Source organism: Schistocerca piceifrons, chromosome 4 (genome assembly GCF_021461385.2).
Source record: "Schistocerca piceifrons isolate TAMUIC-IGC-003096 chromosome 4, iqSchPice1.1, whole genome shotgun sequence".
Taxonomy (NCBI): Eukaryota; Metazoa; Arthropoda; class Insecta; order Orthoptera; family Acrididae; genus Schistocerca; species Schistocerca piceifrons.
Window position 1 is genome coordinate 75,145,579 of NC_060141.1, and position 26,148 is coordinate 75,171,726.

General features: G+C 38.1%; 1 protein-coding gene across 1 annotated transcript in view; it reads right to left on the minus strand.

The window, feature by feature from the left end:
* Positions 1-804: 804 nt before the first annotated feature.
* The window catches only part of LOC124795063 (zinc finger HIT domain-containing protein 2), a 47,206-nt gene continuing 21,862 nt past the window's right edge, over positions 805-26,148 (minus strand). Inside the window, exons 4-7 of the mRNA XM_047258866.1 lie at positions 12,298-12,412; positions 3,580-3,789; positions 1,639-1,786; positions 805-1,565 (exon numbers count right to left, since the gene is read on the minus strand). Coding sequence (XP_047114822.1) covers positions 1,399-1,565; positions 1,639-1,786; positions 3,580-3,789; positions 12,298-12,412 — 640 coding nt within the window. The 3' untranslated portion in view covers positions 805-1,398. The remainder of the gene's footprint in view (positions 1,566-1,638; positions 1,787-3,579; positions 3,790-12,297; positions 12,413-26,148) is intronic.

Here is a 26,148-nt window from a genome sequence, read left to right on the forward strand (position 1 = left end):
CTTTATTAAGTATTTTGTAAATACATCATTGATTACAAACTGTGGTTGAATATGAGATGAATAAAATGTAAAATTAAAAGCTGTATGTTGGTTTGTGGTTAATTTCAACATTCCAATACTTTACCAATCACTTTTAGATTTTGGCATACCATTTCATTCTAAATCCCGTACATTTTAAAAACTATTTTCAGTTTTATTAGTGAATATTAGCTTCATTGTATTATAAAGATGAGTGGAAAATCAGTTTGACCTACTGTTAACTACTGAGCCACAGCAACACATGGCCAGGTCAGCTAATGTGTGTGTGATATGTCTCCCCCCTTCTTTTCTGCTTTCCTCTTAATTCCTCATTGCACTTATCATACTCTCAACCCGTCTTTAGTTATCGCTCTGTCCTCCAATTATCTCTGGAAAGCACCTGGCATGGTGCTTACTAAAATATGTCCTTTGATCTCCTCTCTCATTCTTCTTGGCCGCACACCAGAAGGGGCCTCTCATCCTGCAGTCTGGAGTGTCCTACCTCCCTTCCGGAAGCTATGAATACATACGCACAGAGTGAATGAGTGAGTGAGAGAGAGAGAGAGAGAGAGAGAGAGAGAGAGAGAGAGAGAGAGAGAGGGGGGGGGGGGGTGTTCTGGTTCTGTCAGAAGTATAGAAGTAGGGATGGGGTGGGGGAAGTTTCCGTCAGAAGGATTCAACGTAGTGTCTGCAAACAACATTTTTTTAATGCACATTTGTGCTTTAGAATGGTTAGAAGTATAAATATGTTTTGTTTATTTCTATATTTTAAAGTCATTTTAATAGAACCTCCAAATACATAATACTGAAATTTACAAAATACATTGTGTAAGACACTGACACGACCACAAATGTGTGGTAATGTTTACTGTCCAATTACAAATGAAATAATAATATCAGATAAAGCACTTGTGCAAGAAGAATTTACAAATTGCTGTATACATCAACATACCTGCTCTTCTGTATGACACAAAGTATACCTGCACAATATGAGTCATCAAATGACCACTCATTCATTTACTATTTGTCTTTTATGGCAACATTGTAAATAAACTGACTCAGAAACTCCAATTTGTTACCTGCATTTGCTGATGAGCTATCTGCAATGAAATGACAGCCTCCTCCAGCCCTAATCAGCTTTGATTGGCACTTCCTACAATATAACATTGGGTAGATCTGGAGGGAATGCATTAGTATAAACTATGATTTATTCAACATTTAACCAGCTTTGTTGATCAAACATAATTACAGTTGAATGCTAGGCCTCTTTCTAACTCAGTATTACAGAAAAAGTAAGCAACTCCTTTTTTATTATTTTTATTATAAAATGAAAACAATACTTTTCCCATACAAAAGTTTGGAATGTCAACACCAAAATTACTACGTTACTAAAGTTTGTCCTTTATTTAATAAATATTCATTCACCCATGCTAAAAAATACTCAACTTTCTTTTTTAAAAGAAAGAGTTGTTCCTTTGTTATGTCATGGCCATCATACAGAGATTCCTTAAAGCATTTGCTAAATTCACCAGTTTTTCTCTTTGAACCTGAAATCAAATAAATAAAGTAAAGCATGTACAACAATTAGCTAAATGGAATTACAAGAATGGCCATACCAACCTGATTCTTTTATTTTATAAGCAAGAGTAAACAGATGATGGATATCACTCAAGCCAGCCTGTACATAGAAATAAGGTCTGCTTTCCTCAGGTCCACGAAGCACTTTCATTACATCATCATAAATAGTTTCTTCAGTATGTCCAAAGCACTGTAATGCACACATGAAATAATACAGTAACAGCATAATCCACTGTAGAAAATATGAATTAATGACAACTATTAAGGTTCTCCTTGAAGATCCTATAACATCAATGACATCGGAGATAGAGTGCTGGCTAATTTGAACACGCTTGTGGAAAGAAATCAGCTGTGACTATGCTGAATGATCTGTCATGCAAACTGAATCCCATTCCTCACAAATACAAAGCCTATGTCTTAAATTGTTGCACTGCATCACCTGGAGGATACCATATACTTGTCATTTCTGCTGCCCCTTTACTATGATATACAAGGTTTTTCACTCAGCAGGCCTGGAGTGACACAGCTAACTCCAAACACCTGAAACTTACCTGATGAACTCAAATTCTGCAGCTTCCAATACGTCTAAATTTTTAAGAATATATAGTTCAAAATGTAAACCACACAAGGCACAGGCAAGATATGGTCAAAGAACAGAAGTGGAAGCTATGAAAGTGGCATGTGGAACACAGTAAGGTAGGAGGGCAGATTAGAGGGAGAGCACTGGGAAAATAATGTGAGGAGGTAAGGATAGGAAGATGAGGAGGAAAAGGAGGGGAGGAGGTTGGGAGAAGAGTCTGCAATAGCTACAATGCTTATTATATACAAATTTTTAAGAGCTTTTTGAATATGTACATAATTTCAAGTGAAAATACCATAAAACAAAGAAACAGAACTGCGATGAAGTAGTCAGTTCCATAATTAACCATGGCAGTGGTTGTGCTTGGTATGCTAGACATGGCAACAGCAAGAGTGATAGTACTTTTTTTAATTATAATAAAAAGATGTTATCTTTTACTTAGCTTAAATGTGACACACAAAAGGGAACACAGCAATAATAAAAAATAGTCTGCTTTGAAACCATGATAAGAATCCTTCAGAATTGTAAATAAACTAAGAAACATCTACTGCTGTTTTATGTCATCCACTGTACCCTCTTTGGATTCAGCAAATCATGAGCCGAAACAGATCAATTTGTCTTTTGACCGGTATCATAAAAGCTTTACTCCATAACTGAGTTACTTGCTCCAATATTTTAAAATGCAAAAGTAATCTACCCGGAACTCAAACCTAACTGTTACATTCAGTACAACATTCATCGACTTTTAAGCACTTTGATACTCTCACTTGACACAGAGTTTTCAATGATTCCTTTCTCTTTCCACAGTTTTTCCCTCTTTTTGTTTAGCTCTTCACCATCTGCCTAATTCCCCACAGTTTCTCTCTCTTTCTGTTTAACTCTTCACCATTTTTTCTTATCTTTCATTTGTAATGAAGAACTGGTTCTCTCAAACACTTACATAACTTTTCTCCTCCTTTCTGACTGCGCCTTCTTTGAGCATCACAAATGGATTAAGCACATAGAGGTCACCCACACCATTATTCCTTCCTCATCTGCATTGACTTAAAAACTAATTTCACATTTTGTCTTATGTTGTTTACAGGAATCTGATTATTTTTAAATTGTCAGTACACACCCTCTTCCGTAATACCATAACTGAACAGTAAAAAAGAAACCACCAGACAAAATACAAACAAATCTCAATTAAATGTAGCATAAGACTGAAGAGTGTGTTCTGGAATGAATATGTTAACAAAGAACAGTACCATATAACACTATGTGGTACAAACAACTGGACATGGTTTTAGTTATGGAAGCCTGTCCACTATACTCTACAATTGAAGGCACACGAACTGGCACTTATTTACATATCCGTACACTTCTTTAAAGACCACAGCACTTATATGGATCTCTTTACTTACAGAAAGAATATCCTGAACTACAGAGTCAACTGCTATTTCTGTCGACTTGTAACTAAAGTTTGCACGTAGAACACCAGAGAGCCCTTCCAGTAGACAAGCAGCTTGGAGAGGTTGTTCTTTATGATCTCCATTGAAATACCTTGCTACATAACAATATGCTGCCAGAACATTTATAATGTTCCATTTCACATCAGGAGCTGGAGGATGTTTCTGGAAAAAAAAATGTAAATATAAAACACCTGGAGCTATAGGCAAATCGAAGAGTTTTTATCTATTAGTGTTATAAAATAAAACAAACTTATGAAACAATAACCTAAGTCCTACAATTAGCTTGCTGCCAATGTGAGGCCCAGTGTTTAATAGCCAGAGAGGATGACTATCAAATAACCATCAGTGTGAGGTCGTAGTCATGCAGTTTTGATAGTCAGATGCACTCATGGCAGTGTGTAGGAAATGAGTCTGTTACTCAAAGTAAACTTGCACATGTCAATCCAACACAAGGCGCTGATGATTGTATTATCCATTAGATGCAGTAAACAACAGATTGTATCTAAGCTTTTAATATGTTAGCATAGGAAGATTGCTGAACTGTAAGAAGACTAATTTGGGGATGTCACAGAATGAAGAAGCATTGACTCTGGCATCACTTACTTACCTGGAAAACATCACACAAATGTTGTACCCCACCAACACTATTGTCACAACATAAAATTCTTCTTATTCTTGATATTTAAAAGTAAACTGAAAGAATGTCATTTTCAAAGCATTGATGAGATCCAAAAAATTGCATGTGATAATTTAATGCCTTTAATGGAATGCACTTCAGTATGCATCCTCTGAAAGAAAACATCTTTCAGACCAATTTGTCAAAATAGTAAGGGACTACTTTGAAGGGCACAGTACTAAAATACTGTACAATAAACAATAAAAGGAAGGTTAGGGTCTAATGTCCCACTGATGAAAACATCATTTGTAATGGAGTAAAAGTATGGCAAAGGAAATTGGCTGTGCCCGTTTCAAAGTAAGTGGTTTTGGAAAACTATATAAAATATAAAATTGGGTGGCCAGATGGGGATTCAAACTGCTGTCTTCCTGAAATAAGTCCAGTGTTCAGACAATAAAATGTTTATGGCATAATTTCAGTCCTTTTAAACATCCCTTTACCTACAGCTTATTGGCAGACTAAAACTAAATGCCAGACCAGAATCTGAACCCAGAACAACAACAAGGCTCTGGCTAAGGTGCTTCTCTGTAGTATTCTTTCTTCCCTGAGTAAGGTATGAAGGAGTGCTTTTGTAAGGTTTGGAGAGCAGGAGAGAGATTTCCTGCAAAAGGCAAGGTTCTGTATTCAAGTTCCTGACCAAAATACAGTTTTACCTGGCAGGAAGTTTCAAAAAAAGCACACAATCCTCTGCAGAGTAAAAGGTTCATTGCAGGTTCCTTCTATTTATCTGTTCATAAATACGTTTCTTTATATATTTATTTTCCAAGGTAGGAAATGAGGTACTGGCGGAATTAAAGCTGCGAGGACGGGGCGCGAGTCATGCTTGGGTAGCTCAGTTGGTACAGCACTTGCCCGCGAAAGGCAAAGGTCCCAAGTTCGAGTCTCGGTCTGACACACAGTTTTAATCTGCCAGGAAGTATCATATCAGCGCACACTCCGCTGTAGAGTGAAAATTTCATTCTAGAAACATCCCCCAGGCTGTGGCTAAGCCACGTTTCCGCAATATCCTTTCTTCCAGGAGTGCTAGTTCTGCAAAGTTCGCAGGAGAGCTTCTGTGAAGTTTGGAAGGTAGGAGACAAGTACTGGCGGAATTAAAGCTGTGAGGACGGGGTGTGAGTCGTGCTTGGGTAGCTCAGTTGGTAGAGCACTTGCCCGCAAAAGGCAAAGGTCCAGAGTTCGAGCCTCGGTCTGGCACACAGTTTTAATCTGCCAGGAAGTTTCATATCAGCGCGCACTCCGCTGTAGAGTGAAAATTTCATTCTATTTCATTTTTATTCTGTCAAAGAAAGAAAGGAAAGGCATATAATGTATTCTATACATTCTGCAAGAGGAAAGACACAATCACTATATATTGTTGATCACCAAAATTAAATGAGGTATTACCTAAACTTTCAACAGGTGTGGCAGCATATTATTCCCATCAACTAAAGCTGAACCATTTCACAAGTGTTACAGGCAGTTGAAAGAGTACTAGGCCCAGGTGAAAAGTATAAGTGCATATCTGAGCAGAGAAGCAAAGACTAAAAATAACATTAAATGATATCTGCTACGTATTATGACCCAGTAACACTAAGTCTACATGGGTAAATTTAATAAAAATCTTTCTTAATTAATACTCTGGCCAATATAAAAATTTTGCCCTGCAGACAAAATGACTCTGTAGCGCTCCTTCTCACAAATATCAAGTTTTGCTGTCCTGTGACTTGCCACTCATTTGGCACACTGACAAAAGTTTTGATGATCAGAAGGAGCTGAAAAGAATGGATACTGTTGTTCAACCGGCTGACATTTACAATGTGTTCTCCAGTTGTGGAAATGTGAAGAACTGGATCACACATAATAGTAAAGCAGAAAGGAACAGTGGGCCTATTCTGAAACCAACATATTCACATATCTTTGGGATTTGAAATTGTAAAAGGCTGCTCTTCAGTAAGATAAGCAAATACAGTATTTTCGTTAGGAGAGAACTATTCCACAGTAATGATGTGGGAATAAAGGACACAACTGTGAAGAAAGCAAAGAAATATTCTGTGTAAGCAATTGCTGACTGCTGTAAGGTAGCCTAAGAATTTCATTACATGTATAACAGCTGCACATGCTCTCCCCCCCCCCTCCCCCCCCTGCCACACACACACACACACACACACACACACACACACACACACACACACACAACTCATCACTGAGTGGCATTTTCAAGTGTATAGTTCAGTACTAAGCTATCATTGGCATATAGGTATTTTGGCTTCACTACTGTGTTGCAGTGCTTTATTTTAAGATTTTTAGATAAGCACTCTTTGTTGTAGGATTTCTTAGATATAATGTAAGCTTTGTCCACCTCGTGTGCTCTTTCCTCCATAAACAATATTTCTAAACCATTTTCCTGGACTGTTTCCACGAAATATTGTAACTTTCCCCCCATGAACCATGGACCTTGCCGTTGGTGGGGAGGCTTGTGTGTCTCAATGATACAGATAGCCGTACCATAGGTGCAACCACAACGGAGGGGTATCTGTTGAGAGGCCAGACAAACATGTGGTTCCTGAAGAGGGGCAGCTGCCGTTTCAGTAGTTGCAGGGGCAACAGTCTGGATGATTGACTGATCTGGCCTTGTAACATTAACCAAAACAGCCTTGCTGTTGTGGTACTGCGAACGGCTGAAAGCAAGGGGAAACTACAGCCGTAATTTTTCCCGAGGGCATGCAGCTCTACTGTACGGTTAAATGATGATGGCATCCTCTTGGGAAAATATTCCAGAGGTAAAATAGTCCCCCATTCAGATCTCCAGGCGGGCACTACTCAAGAGGACATCATTATCAGAAGAAAGAAAACTGGCATTCTACGGATCGGAGCGTGGAATGTCAGATCCCTTAATCGGGCAGGTAGGTTAGAAAATTTAAAAAGGGAAATACATAGGTTAAAGTTAGATATAGTGGGAATTAGTGAAGTTCGGTGGCAGCAGGAACAAGACTTCTGGTCAGGTGAATACAGGATTATAAATACAAAATTAAATAGGGGTAATGCAGGAGTAGGTTTAATAATGAATAAAAAAAATAGGAGTATGGGTAAGCTACTACAAACAGCATAGTGGACGTATTATTGTGGCCAAGATAGACATGAAGCCCATGCCTACTACAGTAGTACAAGTTTATATGCCAACTAGCTCTGCAGATGACGAAGAAATTGATGAAATGTATGATGAGATAAAAGAAATTCTTCAGGTAGTGAAGGGAGACGAAAATTTAATAGTCATGGGTGACTGGAATTTGACAGCAGGAAAAGGGAGAGAAGGAAACATAGTAGGTGAATATGGACTGGGGCTAAGAAATTAAAGAGGAAGCCGTCTGTTAGAATTTTGCACAGAGCATAACTTAATCATAGCTAACACTTGGTTCAAGAATCATAAAAGAAGGTTGTATACATGGAAGAATCCTGGAGATACTAAAAGGTATCAGATAGATTATATAATGGTAAGACAGAGATTTAGGAACCAGGTTTTAAATTGTAGGACATTTCCAGGGGCAGATGTGGTCTCTGACCACAATCTATTGGTTATGAACTGTACATTAAAACTGAAGAAATTGCAAAAAGGTGGGAATTTAAGGAGATGGGACCTGGATAAACTGACTAAACCAGAGGTTGTACAGAGTTTCAGGGACAGCATAAGGGAACAATTGACAGGAATGGGGGAAAGAAATACAGTAGAAGACGAATGGGTAGCTCTGAGGGATGAAGTAGTGAAGGCAGCAGAGGATCAAGTAGGTAAAAAGACGAGGGCTAGTAGAAATCCTTGCGTAACAGAAGATATATTGAATTTAATTCATGAAAGGAGAAAATATAAAAATGCAGTAAATGAAGCAGGCAAAAATGAATATAAACATCTCAAAAATGAGATTGACAGGAAGTGCAAAATGGCTAAGCAGGCATGGCTAGAGGACAAATGTAAGGATGTAGAGACTTATCTCACGAGGGGTAAGATAGATATTGCCTACAGGAAAATTAAAGATACCTTTGGAGAAAAGAGAGCCACTTGTATGAATATCAAGAGCTCAGATGGAAACCCAGTTCTAAGCAAAGAGGGGAAAGCAGAAAGGTGGAAGGAGTATATAGAGGGTCTATACAAGGCCGATGTACTTGAGGACAATATTCTGGAAATGGAAGAGGATGTAGATGAAGACGAAATGGGAGATAGGATACTGCGTGAAGAGTTTGACAGAGCACTGAAAGACCTGAGTCAAAACAAGGCCCTGGGAATAGACAACATTCCATTGTAACTACTGACAGCCTTGGGAGAGCCAGTCCTGACAAAACTCTACCATTATAACTACTGACAGCCTTGGGAGAGCCAGTCCTGACAAAACTCTACCATCTGGTGAGCAAGATGTACGAGACAGGCGAAATACCCTCAGACTTCAAGAAGAATATAATAATTCCAATCCCAAAGAAAGCAGGTGTTGACAGATGTGAAAATTACCGAACTATCAGTTTAATAAGTCACAGCTGCAAAATACTAACGCGAATTATTTACAGACGAATGGAAAAACTGGTAGAAGCCAACCTCGGGGAAGATCAGTTTGGATTCCGTAGAAATGTTGGAACATGTGAGGCCATACTGACCTTAAGACTTATCTTAGAGGAAAGATTAAGGAAAGGCAAACCTACGTTTCTAGCATTTGTAGACTTAGAGAAAGCTTTTGACAATGTTGACTGGAATACTCGCTTTCAAATTCTAAAGGTGGCAAGGGTAAAATACAGGGAGCGAAAGGATATTTACAATTTGTACAGAAACCAGATGGCAGTTATAAGAGTCGAGTGGCATGAAAGGGAAGCAGTAGTTGGGAAGGGAGTGAGACAGGGTTGTAGCCTCTCCCCGATGTTACTCAATCTGTATATTGAGCAAGCAGTAAAGGAAACAAAAGAAAAGTTTGGAGTAGGTATTAAAATCCAGGGAGAAGAAATAAAAACTTTAGAGGTTTGCCGATGACATTGTAATTCTGTCAGAGACAGCAAAGGACCTGGAAGAGCAGCTGAGCGGAATGGACAGTGTCTTGAAAGGAGGATATAAGATGAACATCAACAAAAGCAAAACGAGGATAATGGAATGTAGTCGAATTAAGTCGGGTGATGCTGAGGGAATTAGATTAGGAAATGAGACACTTAAAGTAGTAACGGAGTTTTGCTATTTGGGGAGCAAAATAACTGACGATGGTCGAAGTAGAGAGGATATAAAATGTAGACTGGCAATGCCAAGGAAATCGTTTCTGAAGAAGAGAAATTTGTTAACATCGAGGATAGATGTAAGTGTCAGGAAGTCGTTTCTGAAAGTATTTGTATGGAGTGTAGCCGTGTATGGAAGTGAAACATGGACAATAAATAGTTTGGACAAGAAGAGAATAGAAGCTTTTGAAATGTGGTGCTACAGAAGAATGTTGAAGATTAGGTGGATAGATCACATAACTAATGAGGAGGTATTGAATAGGATTGGGGAGAAGAGAAGTTTGTGGCACAACCTGACTAGAAGAAGGGATCGGTTGGTAGGGCATGTCCTGAGGCATCAAGGGATCACAAATTTAGCATTGGAGGGCAGTGTGGAGGGTAAAAATCGTAGAGGGAGACCAAGAGATGAATACACTAAGCAGATTCAGAAGGATGTAGGTTGCAGTAGGTACTGGGAGATGAAGGAGCTTGCACAGGATAGATTAGCATGGAAAGCTGCATCAAACCAGTCTCAGGACTGAAGACCACAACAACAACAACAACAACAACAACATTGAAACTTTTTCACATGTTTTATTGGATGAACATCAGTTCTAAAAAACTTTGGATGTTAGATAAAGGCTAGTGGAAGTTAGGGAAGTTACCGAATAGTGGTAGAAAGCAAAACACAATTTGTGACCAGGTAAGTGCAGAAATATCAATATAAATTAAATAGGGTAATGAAGGAGTATGTTTAATAATGAACCAGACAATGTTATGGCAGATGAACTACAATGAATAGCACAGTAAATAAAATAGCGCTGAGATAGAGGCAAAGCAACAACTTACTATGGTAATAAAAGTATATGCCCACTAGCTGTGTAATGACAAAGAGAGTGAAAAAGTGTATAATGAGATAAAATGAGTTATTCAGTACATTAAGGGAGAGAGAGGGGGGGAGAGGTGGGGTGAGAGAGGGGGGGGGGGGAGAGAGGAAGGGGTGAGAGGGAGGGGAGAGAGGGGGAGGGAGGAGAGGGAGGGGGAGAGAGAGAGAGAGAGAGAGAGAGAGAGAGAGAGAGAGAGAGACTGAATTTTGATAGTGAGAAAAAAAAGAGAAGAAGAAAAGCAGTAAGAAAATGTGAACTAGGTGAAAAGAAATGTAACAATCATGAAAAAAGTTTGTATTTTGGAAAAGACATGGGGGAATCAGAAGATTTCAAATGGGTTATATAGTGGTAAGACAGATTTAGAAAGAAGGTTTTAAACTGCAAAACATTTCCATGAGCAGATGTGGACTCTACTGTAATTTACTGGTTATGAGGTGCAGACTAAAGTTGAATAAATTTCATAAAGGTAAGAAATTAATGAGATGGCACCTGGGCATGTTGAGACAACCAGAAATTGCTGAGAGTTTCAAAGAGAGCATAAGGCAACAACTAGGCAATAACTAACTGAAAGGGTGGAAAGGAATTAAATAGGTGGTGAAGCCAGCAGACAGAAAAAACAAAGCCCAGTAAAAAACCTTGAATAACATAGGAAATATAAAATTTTATTGATATTACCAGAAAGTATAAAAATGCAGCAAGTGGAAGAGGCAAAAGAGACAGTTAATGAAGGAACTGACAGGAAGCGCAAATTGGCAAAGTAAGAATGGCTAGTGGATAAATGCAAAGCTGTAGATGCATGCATGATTATAGCAAAGGCAAATGTCTCTTATTTAAAAAAAAAAAAAAAAAAAAAAAAAAAAACTTTTGGAAAAAGAATTCCAGCTTTGTAAACATAAGAAGCCTGTACTAAGCAAAAGAGAAATGACTGAAAGGACTACATAAAGAGGTAGAAAAAGCTTGGTAAAACATTGTGGAAAGAGAAGAGGAAATGTATAAAGATAGTTGAGTGATGCAACACTGAATTCGACGAAACACTTATAGACTTAAAACAAACATGGCACCTGGAATAGACACCATTTCCTCAGTATTATTAAGATCCTTGGAAGAACTGGCACAACCAAACAGTTCCACCTGGTAAGCTGGTTATCTGAGACAGTTGAAATACCTTCAGGTTTCAAGAAAAATGTAATAATCCCACTACCAAAGAGGGTGAGTGCTGACACGTGCGAGTATTTCTGAACTATCAGTTTAATTAGTCACACTCATAAAAAACCCTAATAATAATTATCTATAAAAGGATGAAATGACTGACAGAATACAACCTGGGGGAAAGAGCTTTTTGACAGAACTTGACTAAGACTGTCGGTTGATAGAACACTCCTGAGGCATCAAAGAATAGTTCATTTGAAAATAGAGAGAGATGTGGAGGTTAAAACTGTTGAGAGAGATCAAGATTTGAATAATGTGAACAGATTCAAAAGGACATAGGATGCAATAGTTATGTGGATATAAAAAAAGTTACGCAATGTAGACTAGCACACACAGCAATATCAAATTGTTTTTGGACTGACGACAGCGAAAATAATTAGTGTTCAGACTTTTATTTTATAAATTATTCTTGCTGCTCATATAACTAAATTATTGTGTAGCTTAGCTATATTTTAAGTAACATAGTAATTAATGGATTCAGCCTTTGTATTAAGCAAATATGCACTTCAGAACCTACAGCACCAGAACTGATTTATAATGGGCAAAAGAGATTGCATTTGCAAAATATATTGTTGCAATAAAATCATGGTGTAATGGTACTCAAAACCTTTGTTACAAATTGAAGTTAAAAAGAAATGACCAGTAAAAAGTATAAACTGAATTACCACAAAATATTCAGAAAGAGAAGTATCTATAATTCACCGATAAATGTGAAAAATGAGGGATGCCAGTCTTTAGCGGAGGGCAAGTTTTTATGTACGACTCCTCTTCAGTACAACATGCTTCATCTAGTTCCTGCACAAGAGCTTTCTCTTTTCTGTAACAAACAAACAGATTACCTGGAGTTTCCATTGTTTGATTTCGACAGACAAATAGATTAGGTATATAAACATGTATATCACATTTGAAAATCAGGAAACATTCAAAAGTTAAAAAAAGGTAATGTTAGAGTCATAAGAAGTTTTGTAAAAATATGAAGAGTAAATAGAATAACAATCATGCCATCTATATTTTAATTATGTTTATCATGATACATGACACAAATAATTGAAGTAGCAATTGAGGAAAAATGGCTACTAAAGTTAACAATGGACATATTTTATTTAAAAAGAACATGACAGGGAGGAAATTCAGATGTAGGCTTTATTGTAAACAAGAAAATTAAAAACAACATTACAGTACAGAATATAGGACTCGTTTGAGGAAAAAAATCATTCAAACCTGCTCATCAATGTGATCACATTCTGATACGGAGGCAGAAACTCCTACAGAGACTGAAAAAAACTGATAAATGACAAAGAAACTCACTTCAAGATGAAAACAGAATATTTTAATTCAAGAATTCAGTAAAAACAAGAATGGTTCTTCAGAGGGAAACTGTGTATGACTACACAGAACCTAACAATTATGTAAGCATTATAGGAACAAATTCAATGCTTAGTGTAGTTAAAGAGAACAATCACATACACACTGTTAATAATGAAAATAAAATTTCAAAAGTCTACATTCCTAGTGGAGTCACCCAAGAGTCAGTCTTCCTACATATAGCTCACAAGAAAGCCCATGAAAGTAAAATTAGAGAGATTTAAACTCATAAAGACACTTACAAACAATTGTGCTTCCTGTGTATGATTCGTGACTGGAAAAGGAAAATGGGAGGGGTGGGTGGGGGAGAGTGACAATGGTACACAAAGTTACTCTCTGCCCTGCACCATAAGGTGACTTGGGCATCACAGATGTAGATGTAGCTGTAGAAATTAAATTCCAGAAGTAGTGCCACATGAAATGTTTACAGCCATTCAAGGTTTGAGCAACGGAAAGGCACCAGGAGGTCACAGTGTTTCAACAGAAAAGATTAATGCTAGATGCAAAGCAATACAAAAGTAACTGACAAAACTAACATACAGAACTTCTGTAGAGGAAGAGAACAATATGCAAAACATTGGTTTTTAATCAATGAAAGGAACAAGCTGGTTTTGGAACTGGGTACAGACAAAAGTCATGGACAAAATTGGAAAACAGAGCAATATGTGTGAATTAATATTTTTTTACATCAGTTCAAATATTTTGAGAAAGCTTTTGAATCAATTTCTATAATAACTGAAGTAAAAGCCCTTCAAAAACTATGCATTCACTCAACCTATATTATTATTGAATGCTGAAACATGTTTTGATCACCAAAATAATTTTATTTATCAACACATAATGCATTTTGGGAGAATCCTTCAGATCTGAGGCATGAAACATCATGCAATGCATGACAATACATTTGCAAGAACACAGAGAAGCTGGGAAACTGCCTTTTAAAATAAATATTTCCGTAACACTAACAGAACCCAAGTGACATCTGGACAGTTCAAAATGGTACAAGATAAGAATTTTAACAGGAGGAGGAATTAGTGACAGTGATGCCTCTGATAACAGGCATAATTGTTATACAAAATACACTTATTAAAAACACACACACACACACACACACACACACACACACACACACACACACGAAACTAGCTCAATAATAGCTGAAGTATTGACCGGTGTTATGTCTCCTGTCTAAATTCTGAAGACAAACTAATCATCACTGTATTAATGGAGTCAAAAAATGTGGAAAGATCACATCTTCTATGTGTTGGGTTCATTATTTGAAATTTGTCACTAAATCAAGTTGTAGCAGGAAGCCATACAACAAAGAGAAGCAGCAATACTACTGAGGTAAAATCTAGGTCAGTACCTTGCAATTGGTGCCTGTCAGTTGAGAATGGGTTTCCACCTTGGCACCACAAAAAGAACTCATGACTGAAGGACTACATGGACTGAATGTGGCAGTGAAAAATGTATTGACAGTGATATTAAGCTTTTACAAAGATTCAACGGCAGATGCTGAAGTGAGGAGCAATTACTTATGGTTGTATCACACAATCAGTGGAAACAAGTCAAGAGTTTGAAGCTATGCAAGTGTTCAATATACAAAGTGGGTATATTTGTGATAAGACTGAACAGTGCACTGACAAATATAACAGAGGAAACAAGCGTAAATTTGATGCCTCACAGATAAGCTGTACAAAGATTTTCAACTGACAAGCAGAAGGAATTTACCAACCAAAGGAAAGCCACCATATTGTAAGGGGCTCCAGCCAACAGCAAGACAAGGAGATCATCACCATATCTACAGAGCAGCAACTAACAGAGAGATGATTTGATGTCAAAAATAAGCTTGGCAGGAGGGGAAAATACATTGTATCAACAACCAACACAGAGAAAAGTATAAAGCAAAAGTGTTTGATTTTTTGTTAAGCGTACATTAGCTATTCCCAAAATGAGTGACAAAGTTCAGAATAATGCAACAATTTGAATCATATTGGCGGGATACATCCAGTTGATTGTCATGCTGTCCAGACAGTTGCCGTAGTTGCTGGTGGCATGCTCCCCTGTGTTTGTTTGAAATGGGCTTGACTGCCACACATTTATGTTCCCACAATCATTTGCTCACACCCGACAACGAAGCTTTACGTTTCACAACTGGTCGTGGAATAAATTAACAAAATTACTAGCAACTGAAGTGGATTTTTATTCTATAAATAGAAAGGCAAATAGTTAGGACTGATGCAAGTAAAGCTGAGATAAAATGTAAGCCATTAGGGAATGAAAACGTTGAAGTAGTATTATGTGACAAAGTAAATGCAGTGGTGATGAAATTACCAGCAGTATATGTATTCAGAATTTCTGACTGTACAGAAGGCAACTTTCAATGCATATGTGATGTTTAATGGAATGGTATTTGTGAAATCTGAAATATTTGAAGACTTCTATGTGTTCGTATTACACTTAGATGTAGATTATTAATAAATGTAGAGCTCACTCATTGCTTTAAAACTAGGCTGGGGAGCAGGGGCTGATGAATTTTGAGCAAATGAATAGTATGAGGTTCGCTGATCTTTAGTGAATAAACTACTTGGTAAATAGTGCCTTCCGAGCTGGATGAAGTCATTCTTCCTTTTTTGGTTCACTCTCTTCTTCTATTATTCGTCAGCTGATCATAAGAGAATGTACTGTAATAATATTTTCAATCAGTACTAGAATGTAAATGTAATTTTTGTGTGTTGATAAGCAATGAAAGTTTCCAACAGATAGAAGTAAAAAATATTTAAATGTAATGTCAGTTAAATTTTGTGAAAAATGTTTTATTTTATTTTGTCTTTGGGTCCAATAACAATGAAATAATGAGTCTCTTTCAGCCAAAAAGTACATTAAATATGATGTAAGTCACAATATGAAAGAATGAGAAATTTAACAAAATATAATATGGGAAAATTGAACAGAATCTTGAGTGTACAAAATTGTCTGAAAGTATCATTAGAAAATTAAAGAAATTGGTAAATATGAAAAAGTGACAAGGAATTTGCACTAGTTATAGGCAAAAGGATATTATCTTCTGTTTGGATTGGTGTGGTGATTTTATGTGGGAGATATTCTTGGAGCACTGGACAGCTGCACGTGGTGTCAGAGTGGGCAGGGGCTCAGAGTCTGCAGAGCAGGGCAGTATGCCATGGACCTCCATCCATGGAGAAGTTCCACGATCATGGGACTTGGTAATTGTGGAGTCGTATAACACAGAACTAAATCTGACTCAGGATCATAAGGAGAGTTTGTTCTTGTTATTAGCTAGTTGTATAAAGTTACTATCAATCGACTGGAATAACAAACCCTATTTATGAGCCTACCAGTCCCTCTTACTATGTAATAGTAGTCAGTTCACAGGAAAAGTCTAATGGAAGGTGGGGTCCATCCAAAATGAGTAAGAAGATCACTCCAAGAAGAAGAGAACCCTCACAAGCAGCAGTAGAGGGAAAGATTTCATATATTGAATTAAGTTCTATTTGTGTCAGCATTTGAGAGTAATGTTACAGCCATGTGTTCTTCAGTTTAAAGCGAAATTAATTTCAGTTGCCTATATGACAATGCATTTTGAGTAACATGCCCTTCAGGCAAGAGTGAAGAAAAATATATTGTTTAAAGTGAAATAATGGTTAGATTACATTCTATTTTGTCTGTTACGTAAATAAATGTGAAGTTTGTCAGTAATATTCTTTTTTGTTGCTGTGCAGTCATTTTTGTGAGCAAAGCAAAGCAGCAATTTGAAGTTCAATGATGAAGTAAATGATGTAGTAAAGTAGCTTCTGAAATAGTAAAGTACATAAAGCAACAAGATATAATTGAGTATCTGAAGTAACAAGGCATATGAAGTATACAGAGTAATGATGTGTTGTGCCATGGCCTTGTCTGGAGAACTGAACTGCCTGGCACCAATGCAGCAAAATGACACCACAGTGGGTGAGGTGCTAACATTATGGTGACCGTGTACTGTGAAGTAAAAAGAGATACTCAGAGTATGAGGATACTTATTCAGTACACCAACGCTGCAAAATACGGCCACCACAACCACTGAAAAGCAAAGCTGAACCACCTTTCAGCTACAACAGGGCACCTGGCAAAGCTGACCGGCCAAGAAAAGCAGACCAAGTGAAGTCACTATTGATTCATGGTGGCAAGCGACTGTTCTAACTTGTAACGTTTTCCTGGCTAAAGCATCAGCAAGAGGAAAGCACTAGTCAGTCTGGTTTGCATAAATAGTACTTGAATCAGACCCTCCCTCTCTCTGACTGTTCTCAAAGGTTCTCAGATAGTATACAGGTATGTATGTGATGCTGACCTATGCTGCTAGCATCAGCCTCTAACTTTGAGACGAAGACTGCTCACAAAACACAGTGCTGCAGCCACTCACAAACTACGGACTTACACTTTGGAAGTTGCCGGCACTCACCTGAACAAAAGAGTGTACACTAGCTGCTTGTCATCTTTTCACTGCCAAGTCACCTACTGGATGACTACCTCCTGAGGACACCCACCACACCTGTGAGACGTGTGTTCAAGTCCGAATTGGTAGCTGCCTTGCTAACTTGTCATTGCACTCCAGTCCATGAGGACCACCCCACTGATGACCGCCACCCAGAGCAGGCACACGTCTTCGATGTCGATCATGCTGGGGCGATGGTTTGAATACCTATGCTGTAGTCCACGGTTTGAGCTGGGCAAGCAGTCTATCGGCTGCAGTGCACACTGACTGTCACTTCTTCTGACATCAGTGGGTGATGCCTATGCACATCATTACCCAGGTAGACCTGCAGATGGTGGCTCGCCGAGCTTCTGTGTCTCACTACATTATCCCCAGAGTAAACGCCTCTGAACTTAACACGTGTAAAGTGTACCAGCAGAAGACACAACCAATGTCTTCCCTGCATGATAAAAATGGTGATGTCACTGATGTCAATGATGAAGTAAATGATGTAGTAAAGTAGCTTCTGAAATAGCCACTAAAGCAGAGTAACTAAATACAGTTTTCCAAAAGAAGGCGAAGCAAATGTTCCAAAATTAGAGTCTAGATTAACGACCAACATGAGTAATTTAGCAACAGATATCCTCAGCGTAGTGAAGCTGCTTAAATCACTTAATAAAGGCAAGGCCTCCAGTGTGCACTGTATACCAGTCAGGTGCCTTTCAAAGTATGCTGATACAACAGCTCGATACTTAGCAATCATATACAATTGCTCGCTCATCGAAAGTTCTGTACCTAAAGATTGGAAAGCTGCAAGTCACACCAATGCCCAAGGAAGAAAATAGGTAATCCACAGAATTACAGAACCACATGACTAACACTGATTTGCAGTACGATTTTGAACGAATACTGTGTTCACACATTATGAATTATCTCGAAGATAACAATTTATTGACAAACAGCCAGCACAGAGTCAGAAAATATTCTTGTGAGACACAAGCAGCTCTTTATTCTCATGAAGTAATGAGTGCTATTGATGGGGGATGTCAAATTGAGTCCATATTTTTAGATTTTGAACCCATTACTCACAAACATCTTCTAATAAAATTGCATGTGTATGGAGCATGGCCTCAGTTGTGCAACTGGATTTATAAGTTTCTGTCAGAAAGGTCACAGTTTGGAGTAATTGATGGAAAGTCATCAAATGAAACAAAAGTAATATACAGCATTCCCCTTGGAAGTGTTATAAGCCCTCAGCTGTTCCTGATCCTTATAAATGACATAGGAGACAATCTGAGCAGCCATGATGCTGTCATTTACCATCCTGTAAAGTCATCAGATGATCAAAACCAGTTGCAAAAGGATTTAGACAAGATATCTGTATGATGTGGAAACTGCAATTGACTCTAAATAATGAAAAGTGTGAAGTTGTCCGCATGAGTACTAAAAGAAATCCACTAAATTTATGTTACACAATAACTATAAAGGCTGTAAATTCAATTAAGAACTTACAGATTACAATTACAAATAACTTAAATTGGAAAAATCACATTATGTTGTGTGTAAAGCAAACCAAAGACTGTGATTTATTGGCAGAACACTTAGAAAGCTTAAATGTATTAATTTGAGGTAAGGGATCCTGGTTTGGAAATGTACAGGTACTGTTGTTGCTAAGACTGTAGGGTAAGTAACTTTTAGAGGTAGCTCTTAAGGTATGCATTTAGAATACATATTTACTGGACTTTTTTCTTATTTTGGTCCATACTACCTCCTCCAAAAATATGAGTATAGAAACCAAAGATCTTGTTCATTATTTAAAAAACATATCACAAAATCAAATTACAGCAGGAAGTGAAACAAGAAAGAGAAGCTGCACTACTACCAAGGTAAAACCTTACAAATCCATGCTGAAAAGCTGGTACACTGGAAGAGAGCATATTTTTATCTATTTCCTTGTTCCTTCTTTCACTAATGAATTTGATCTCATTTATCATATCACTATCAATGTTTCTCACTCTTTAAAAATATCTGTTTACTCACAGTCATCTCTTCTCTTCTCTTTTCTTTTTGTGTAGCCTTTTCCTATTTCGTTCAAAACATTGATTTCATTTCACAATAATTTGCAGCACTGACTTCTTACCTCATCTTGTACATATAAGTGGTTTCTTTGTTTCATTATTTTATTCACTTATTTGTTATCCTACTTGTGATTTTTAAGATGTCTCTCTCTCTCTCTTTGTATCAGTAATCATTTCATTTCAATGACTGCAGATCTTCTCATCTTTGGTGAAATTAATAATTATTTTCGAGAGAGAGTAATGCGTTCAAAAATATAACTTTATTTTTGCATCTCGTTGAACACAGGAACAATACTAAAGCCAAGATATATATAAAGAGATGGCATAGTGCTACCCAGATGACTGAGTCCGTGTATGCTGTTGAAAACCTCTTTCCGTAGTTGCCTTGGGATGAAAGGCCTGGGTTTGTTCATAGCTATGTCACACTGTATCTTCACATTTGTGCCAGCCGGCTGGATTAATTTTAACTAAAGTCCAGTTGTGCGTCATTAGCTTGTGCTGCGGCTAATTTATCATAGTCTGTGGTTTGTGAAACAGCAGAGACCCGCGATAGGAAATTGGCGACTATGTTTTCAGCTCCCTTGATATGCTTGATGTCTGTAGTAAATTAATTGATGTATTCCAAGTGGCAAAATTGACGTGGAGAACAGTTATCCTGCGACTTACTGAATGCAAAGTTTATTGGTTTATGGTCGGTGTATGCCATAAATGTTCTTGCCTCTGCATAGGGGCGAAAGTACCAGATAGCTTCATATATCGCAAATAGTTCTCTGTCGTATGCGCTCCATTTCCTTTGTGGGTCTGTAAGTTTTTGTGAGAAAACACTCAAAGGCTGCCATTTGTCATTTACTTTCTGGTGCAGTGTGGCTCCCAATGAGTCTTGGCTGGCATCGACTACTATTGACAGAGGTGCTTTTGGTACTGGATGAGTAATAAGTACTGCTTTTCGTAAGTCGGCCTCTATGCATTGAAATGCTCTCTCCATGTCCACGTTCCATTACAATGGTCGTTTGCCATTTGCATTTTTACCTGCGAGAGCGTCTGTCGAGGGCACTTGTACTAGTGCATCTCGCGGCAAATGCTGTCTATAGAAATTTACCATGCCTAAAAATTTTCTGAGTTGTTGGTAAGTCTCGGGGCGGTTTATGTTGTCGATTACTGCTACCTTGTCCTTTCGCGGGCATATGACCTCCGCCAAAACTTCATATCCTAGAACTGTCATTTGCCATTTTCGCAGTTTGCTTTGTTGACTATTATTCTGTACTGATTTATGCAGGCGAACACTGTGGATAGTTGCTTCTCGTGTGCTTCTGCCATCGTTAATGAGATTAATGTGTCATCAAGATACGCGAAGCATCCTTTCAACCCGTGCAACACTTCATCAATCTTCTGCCATCGTTAATGAGATTAATATGTCATCAAGATACGCGAAGCATCCTTTCAACCCGTGCAACACTTCATCAATAAATCGTTCCCATGTTTGAGCTGTGTTCTTTAACCCGAAAGGCATTTGGACATATTTGAAAAAACCGAAAGGTGTTGTAACTGCTGTTTTCGGTATGTCTTCTTCTGCGACCAGTATCTGATGATAAGCTTTTTTACAATCAATAATGATAAAGATTGCTGCCCCAGCTAATTGAGTTGTGAAATCGCGAGTATTAGGCACTGGGTAATGATCTGGTATAATACATGTATTTAACTTCCTGTAATCACCACATGGGCTCCATGACCCATATTTTTTCTTTACCAAATGTATGGGTGATGCCCACAGGCTGTCTGATCTACATATGACACTTGATGCCAGTAATGCCTCGAATTCTGCTTTCACTGCCACGAATTGATCGGGTGCTAAGCTGCACGGTCATTGATGTATTGGCTGACCGGGCGTGATGTAAATGCAGTGTACAGTTTTGTGAGTTACTGTGGATTTTTCTGTGACCATGTTATCATTTATGGCTTGTGACACTGCGTCACAGTTATGCTTGCCAGCACAATAAGTGTCACGTGCCGTGATGCCTTCTATTGTCTCTTGATTTCGTTTAATCTGTGCATTAGCAAGATCTGTGGTAATGTGCATGTCACAAAGAAAGTCTGCACCCAATATTGCGTCTGACACTTCTGCTAGAATGAAGGTCCACTGACTGTTTTGTGAGAAACCTAAAGCGACTTCAATTTTAAGTGTGCCATGAGCAACAATGGGCAACTTATCTGCTGCAGTTAATTGCATCAATAGAGTGCCATCCATTCCCTGATAGCCAGTAAAGGGGAGCACACTCGCATCAGATCCTAAGTCTATTAGGTAGCAACGGTTCGACTTGACTTCTCTGACATAAAGGTGTTTGAAGGTGGTAAGACGTTACTCACCCGTCTGTAGTTTGCGTCTATCTCACCTCGTTGTTCAGGCACACTTCTGTGCTAACGCGGCCCGCTGAGCCTACTGCCGGCTGCCGCTCACGTTTGGGTATGTACATGGCTGCGAAAACTTTGTTGCTCTATCCGCGAAGCGTTGATGGTACCAACACACCCGTTCCTGTTGAATTTCGCTATTGGCCTTGCTGTTTTCATTCTGTAACAATTGTGAGACCTGTTGCTGCAATAATGTCATCTGTCTTGTTAGTTCTTGTATTTGTTTGTTGATGTTCGTATGCTGAGTCTTCTGTATTGCTGCTATCACTTCTGACGCTTCTTCCCCGTTAAAGATTGCCATGCAAGCCATCTGTGGATTGCCTATGGTTGCATGGACTTTGTCTGCTATCTCCAAGAGGTTCTGCATGTTGTCCTTTTCATGAGTTACTAGTGCGGCTTTTACCATGCTTGATAATTGATCTAGCCAGATGTGTTTGAGCGTTGCATCTGAAAATTCTTCTGCATTGACAATACCGCGCAAATGCTTCCAAAATTCCGACGGTGTCCTGTCATCTACAGCTTCTTCTTTAAGTACTGGCCATATGCGTTGATTTAACGTTTTACGCATTTTGGTGAGTAAAACTTTTTTCAACGCCCCGTATGGTCGTTCTGCTGGAGGTCAGAGTATCACATCTCCTGCTGCGGTTGCTGCTCTAACATCCAGTGCAAACACTGCTATCACAAAGTTCGTCTGCTCATCATGGATCTTGCTTTGGGCGAACGTGAGTTCAACCACGACAAACCATAACTGCAGTTTGTCCGGCAGGAACAGCAGTGTTTGAATTTTTATGTGCTGCATGTTTTCTGTTGTGCTGTCGGTTTGTACGGCCGCACGCATGTTTAATGTTGGAGTAATAGGCATCTCCAATACTAACTTCAGTGCTTCAAGTTGTTCATGTATCTGTTCTTGAAGGTTCAAGAGGTGCACCTCCTCATTCCTCTGTGAACTTTCTAAAGTCGCTGAATTCTCTTGTTTGTACATCATAATTTTCTTTATGTTCACTGTTTGGGGTCGCCACTAAGGCCACTGAGGCTAATTAATAATTATTTTTGAGAGAGAGTAATGTGTTCAAGAATATAACTATTTTTGCACATCACTGAACATAGGAACAATACCAAAGCCAAGATATATATATATATATATAAAGAGATGGCATAGTACTAGAACAAAACCAAAGAACAAATACGTCGTAAATAACAATATATATATAAAGAGATGGCATAGTACTAGAACAAAACCAAAGAACAAATACGTCGTAAATAACATTCTTCACAGAATAAATGCCAAGTCCACTGTGCGATTTCATTGTGTCACCAGGCAGTTCCTACAAACTCTCATGCTGAGCATCATTTTATGCTGTTGCTCAATCTGCTGGTTGCAGTCCTTGAGAACTTCAAATTTTCACCACTGCACATTTAATTGATCAGTGCTTTTTCTTTCTGTGCCATATATTATATTTAGTCTTTTACATTAAATATACCTCCAAATGACTAGTAGATTATATTCTGATTCCATATCTGAATGTGAACATCTCTGGAAGTGTGGTGTGATCATGTCACAGCTTAGATTATTATTACATCTTTAGTCTGTATTTTCTTTATTAACTAAGGCGGGCGTGGGGGGGGGGGGGGGGGGCAAAAATTGCCTGCAGTATTTCTTTTATTTTTGTAATATACCTATTTGTTGGCGTGAAGAAGCAAGTATTTAGGCAGTTGTAGAAAAATATCTAGGGTATGTGCTGTCATGGTTTTATAATTTTTGTGAATTATTTAAATCTACCTATTATATTTAATTTAAGTGTGGGCAGTTTTTGCCCCAAAATGCAGTTTCTGACTGTTGGTACTGCTGTATTGTGTTGGCATTGTTGTTTTGAAATAAATCTCCTTTGTTGTTCAAGCAGTTGTACATTACTCGCAGTTCTAATAAAATGTCTTGTCATTATCAGAGGTTTCTCACAGATATAGAGATGCCAACTATAATAAATGAAGCAAGTGAAGGTATGAAAATGATCCAGAAGATGATTGTTCAGTTGTGACATATGATAGTGACACAGCAATTGAAAATGAGTCAAGTTCACAGAGTTCATCCCCTGATGAACAGCATGCAGCTACTTCCAGCATCACTGTTACAGCAAAAAGCGGTAGGGAATATATTACTGTGCCTCCAAGGCAAGTACGCAGGTCAGTACAAAATATAGTGAATTTTCGTGAAGGTTTGACTCATGAATGCCTGACCTCTAGTGTGTCAGAATCTTTCAAAAAGTTTATAACGCCCGAAACAATGAAGATTATCTCGGACTATACCAACCAAGAAGCTCGTAATAAGAACTTAAAACTTACACCCATAGAAGAAATGTAGGCCTTCATTTGCATTTTGAAACTCATGGCCACAAATAATGACACTAGACTGCCTCTTGAGGACTTATGGGGGAAAGTACTGGGAAAGAATATCTACATAGCTACAATGAGTCGTATTCCATGTGGAGAACTTCTGTCCATGATAAGATTTGATGATAAAGAAACAAGAACCGCAAGACGAAAGCAAGATAATTTTTCCCCCTTCATGAAGTTTTTGACAAAATTGATGAAATGTTTGTGAAATACTACATACCAAGTGCATATCTAACGATCGATGAAATGCTCTCCCTATTTCGAGGAAGATGTCCCTTTAAGATCTTTATGAGAGACAAGCCTGGGAAGTATAGCATATTGATTAGGATGTTATCAGATCCACACAACCAGTATGTTCTAAAAATGGAAGTCTATGCAGGGACGGATGAAAGACCTGCCGAGGAACAGAGTTCAAAGGCATTTGTTAGACGCCTAGTGAATCCACTGGCAGGAATGGGAAGAAATATAACAACAGATCATTATTATACATCCATAGACTTAGCCGAGGAGCTTTACAATGATGACAAGTTAACTTTGGCGGGTGGGTGGGGGGGGGGGGGGGGGGGCGGGACATTGAAGAGTAACAGAAAACACATACCAGAACAGCTAAAGATGATGCAGGGTCGAGAGCTATATTCCTCTAAGTTCTTATTCACAGATCCGAAAACAGGCAATGCACCGGTTACCTCAGTTTCATACATCTCCAAACTGAAGCCTACTAAGAACCTACTTCTTTCCATACAACACAATAATAACAAGGTGGATGAATCGACAGAGAAAAAAAAGACAAACATCAATCTCTACTACAATGAAACCAAAGGGAGCATAGACAGCATTGATCAAATGATGCGACATCATTCAGTAAAACGAGGGATGAGAAGGTGGCCATTGTCTCTCTTTTTCACCTTGATAGATATGGCCTGTCGCAATGCTGGAACAATTTTCGTGATAAACAACCCAAACTGGAATAAGAAGAAGCATAACGTAAGAAGGCTGTATCTGCTAGAATTGGGTCAACAATGCGTTAGGTCAACTGTGGAAGAGAGAGCAAAGAATATCATCGGTTTACAAAAGCCTATAATCTCTGTAATGGAAAGTGTTCTAGGGAAAATGTTGCCCAGCATTACTGCAACTGTTCAATCTATTGAATTTTATTCAAGAGGAAGATGTCACATCTGTTTGAAGAGTAAAAACTCTAAAGAGGAAAAAGACAAGATGACAAAAGTGCCTATAGTTTGTTGCAGGTGTTCCTGTGTTCCACTCATTCTGCAAAAACAATCATATGCAAAGGTTGTGAAATTGAAAGTGAAAGTGAGTAGGAAGGAAAACTCAACTGTAATTTCTGACTTTGATTTTCTGTTTTCTTATTTGTGGTTTGATATTGTATGTTCTCTTATGATTTCTTAATATAAGTCTGATTTATGTGAAAGTGTTAGTTTCATGATAAAAATATAATAATATTTCTCACATTCATTACTTTATTTATGGAATTTTTATGTTATATTGTTCCTGAAAACTATGGAAAGTGTATTGCAACCTAGTAAAGAAATTCCTAGTTCATTAAATAATCAAAACAAAACAAACCAAAAGTTAAAAAATGAAAAGAATGTGAGGGCAGTTTTTGCCCCCCTTAGACATCCATGTGACAGATCCGAGATTAGTGGTGCTAGAGTTAATAACAGTATTTGTGACAACCTTTGCACAAAATTTCAGGTTTGTAACTGATTTCATTTTTCTGCCCTCCTTAGGCGGCTTGCCTCGATAATCCAGCTTTCATTTCCCTTCTCCACTACAGTATTGCAGTCTCTCATAATACAACATTCCTCCCTTTCACATAAATTGCTG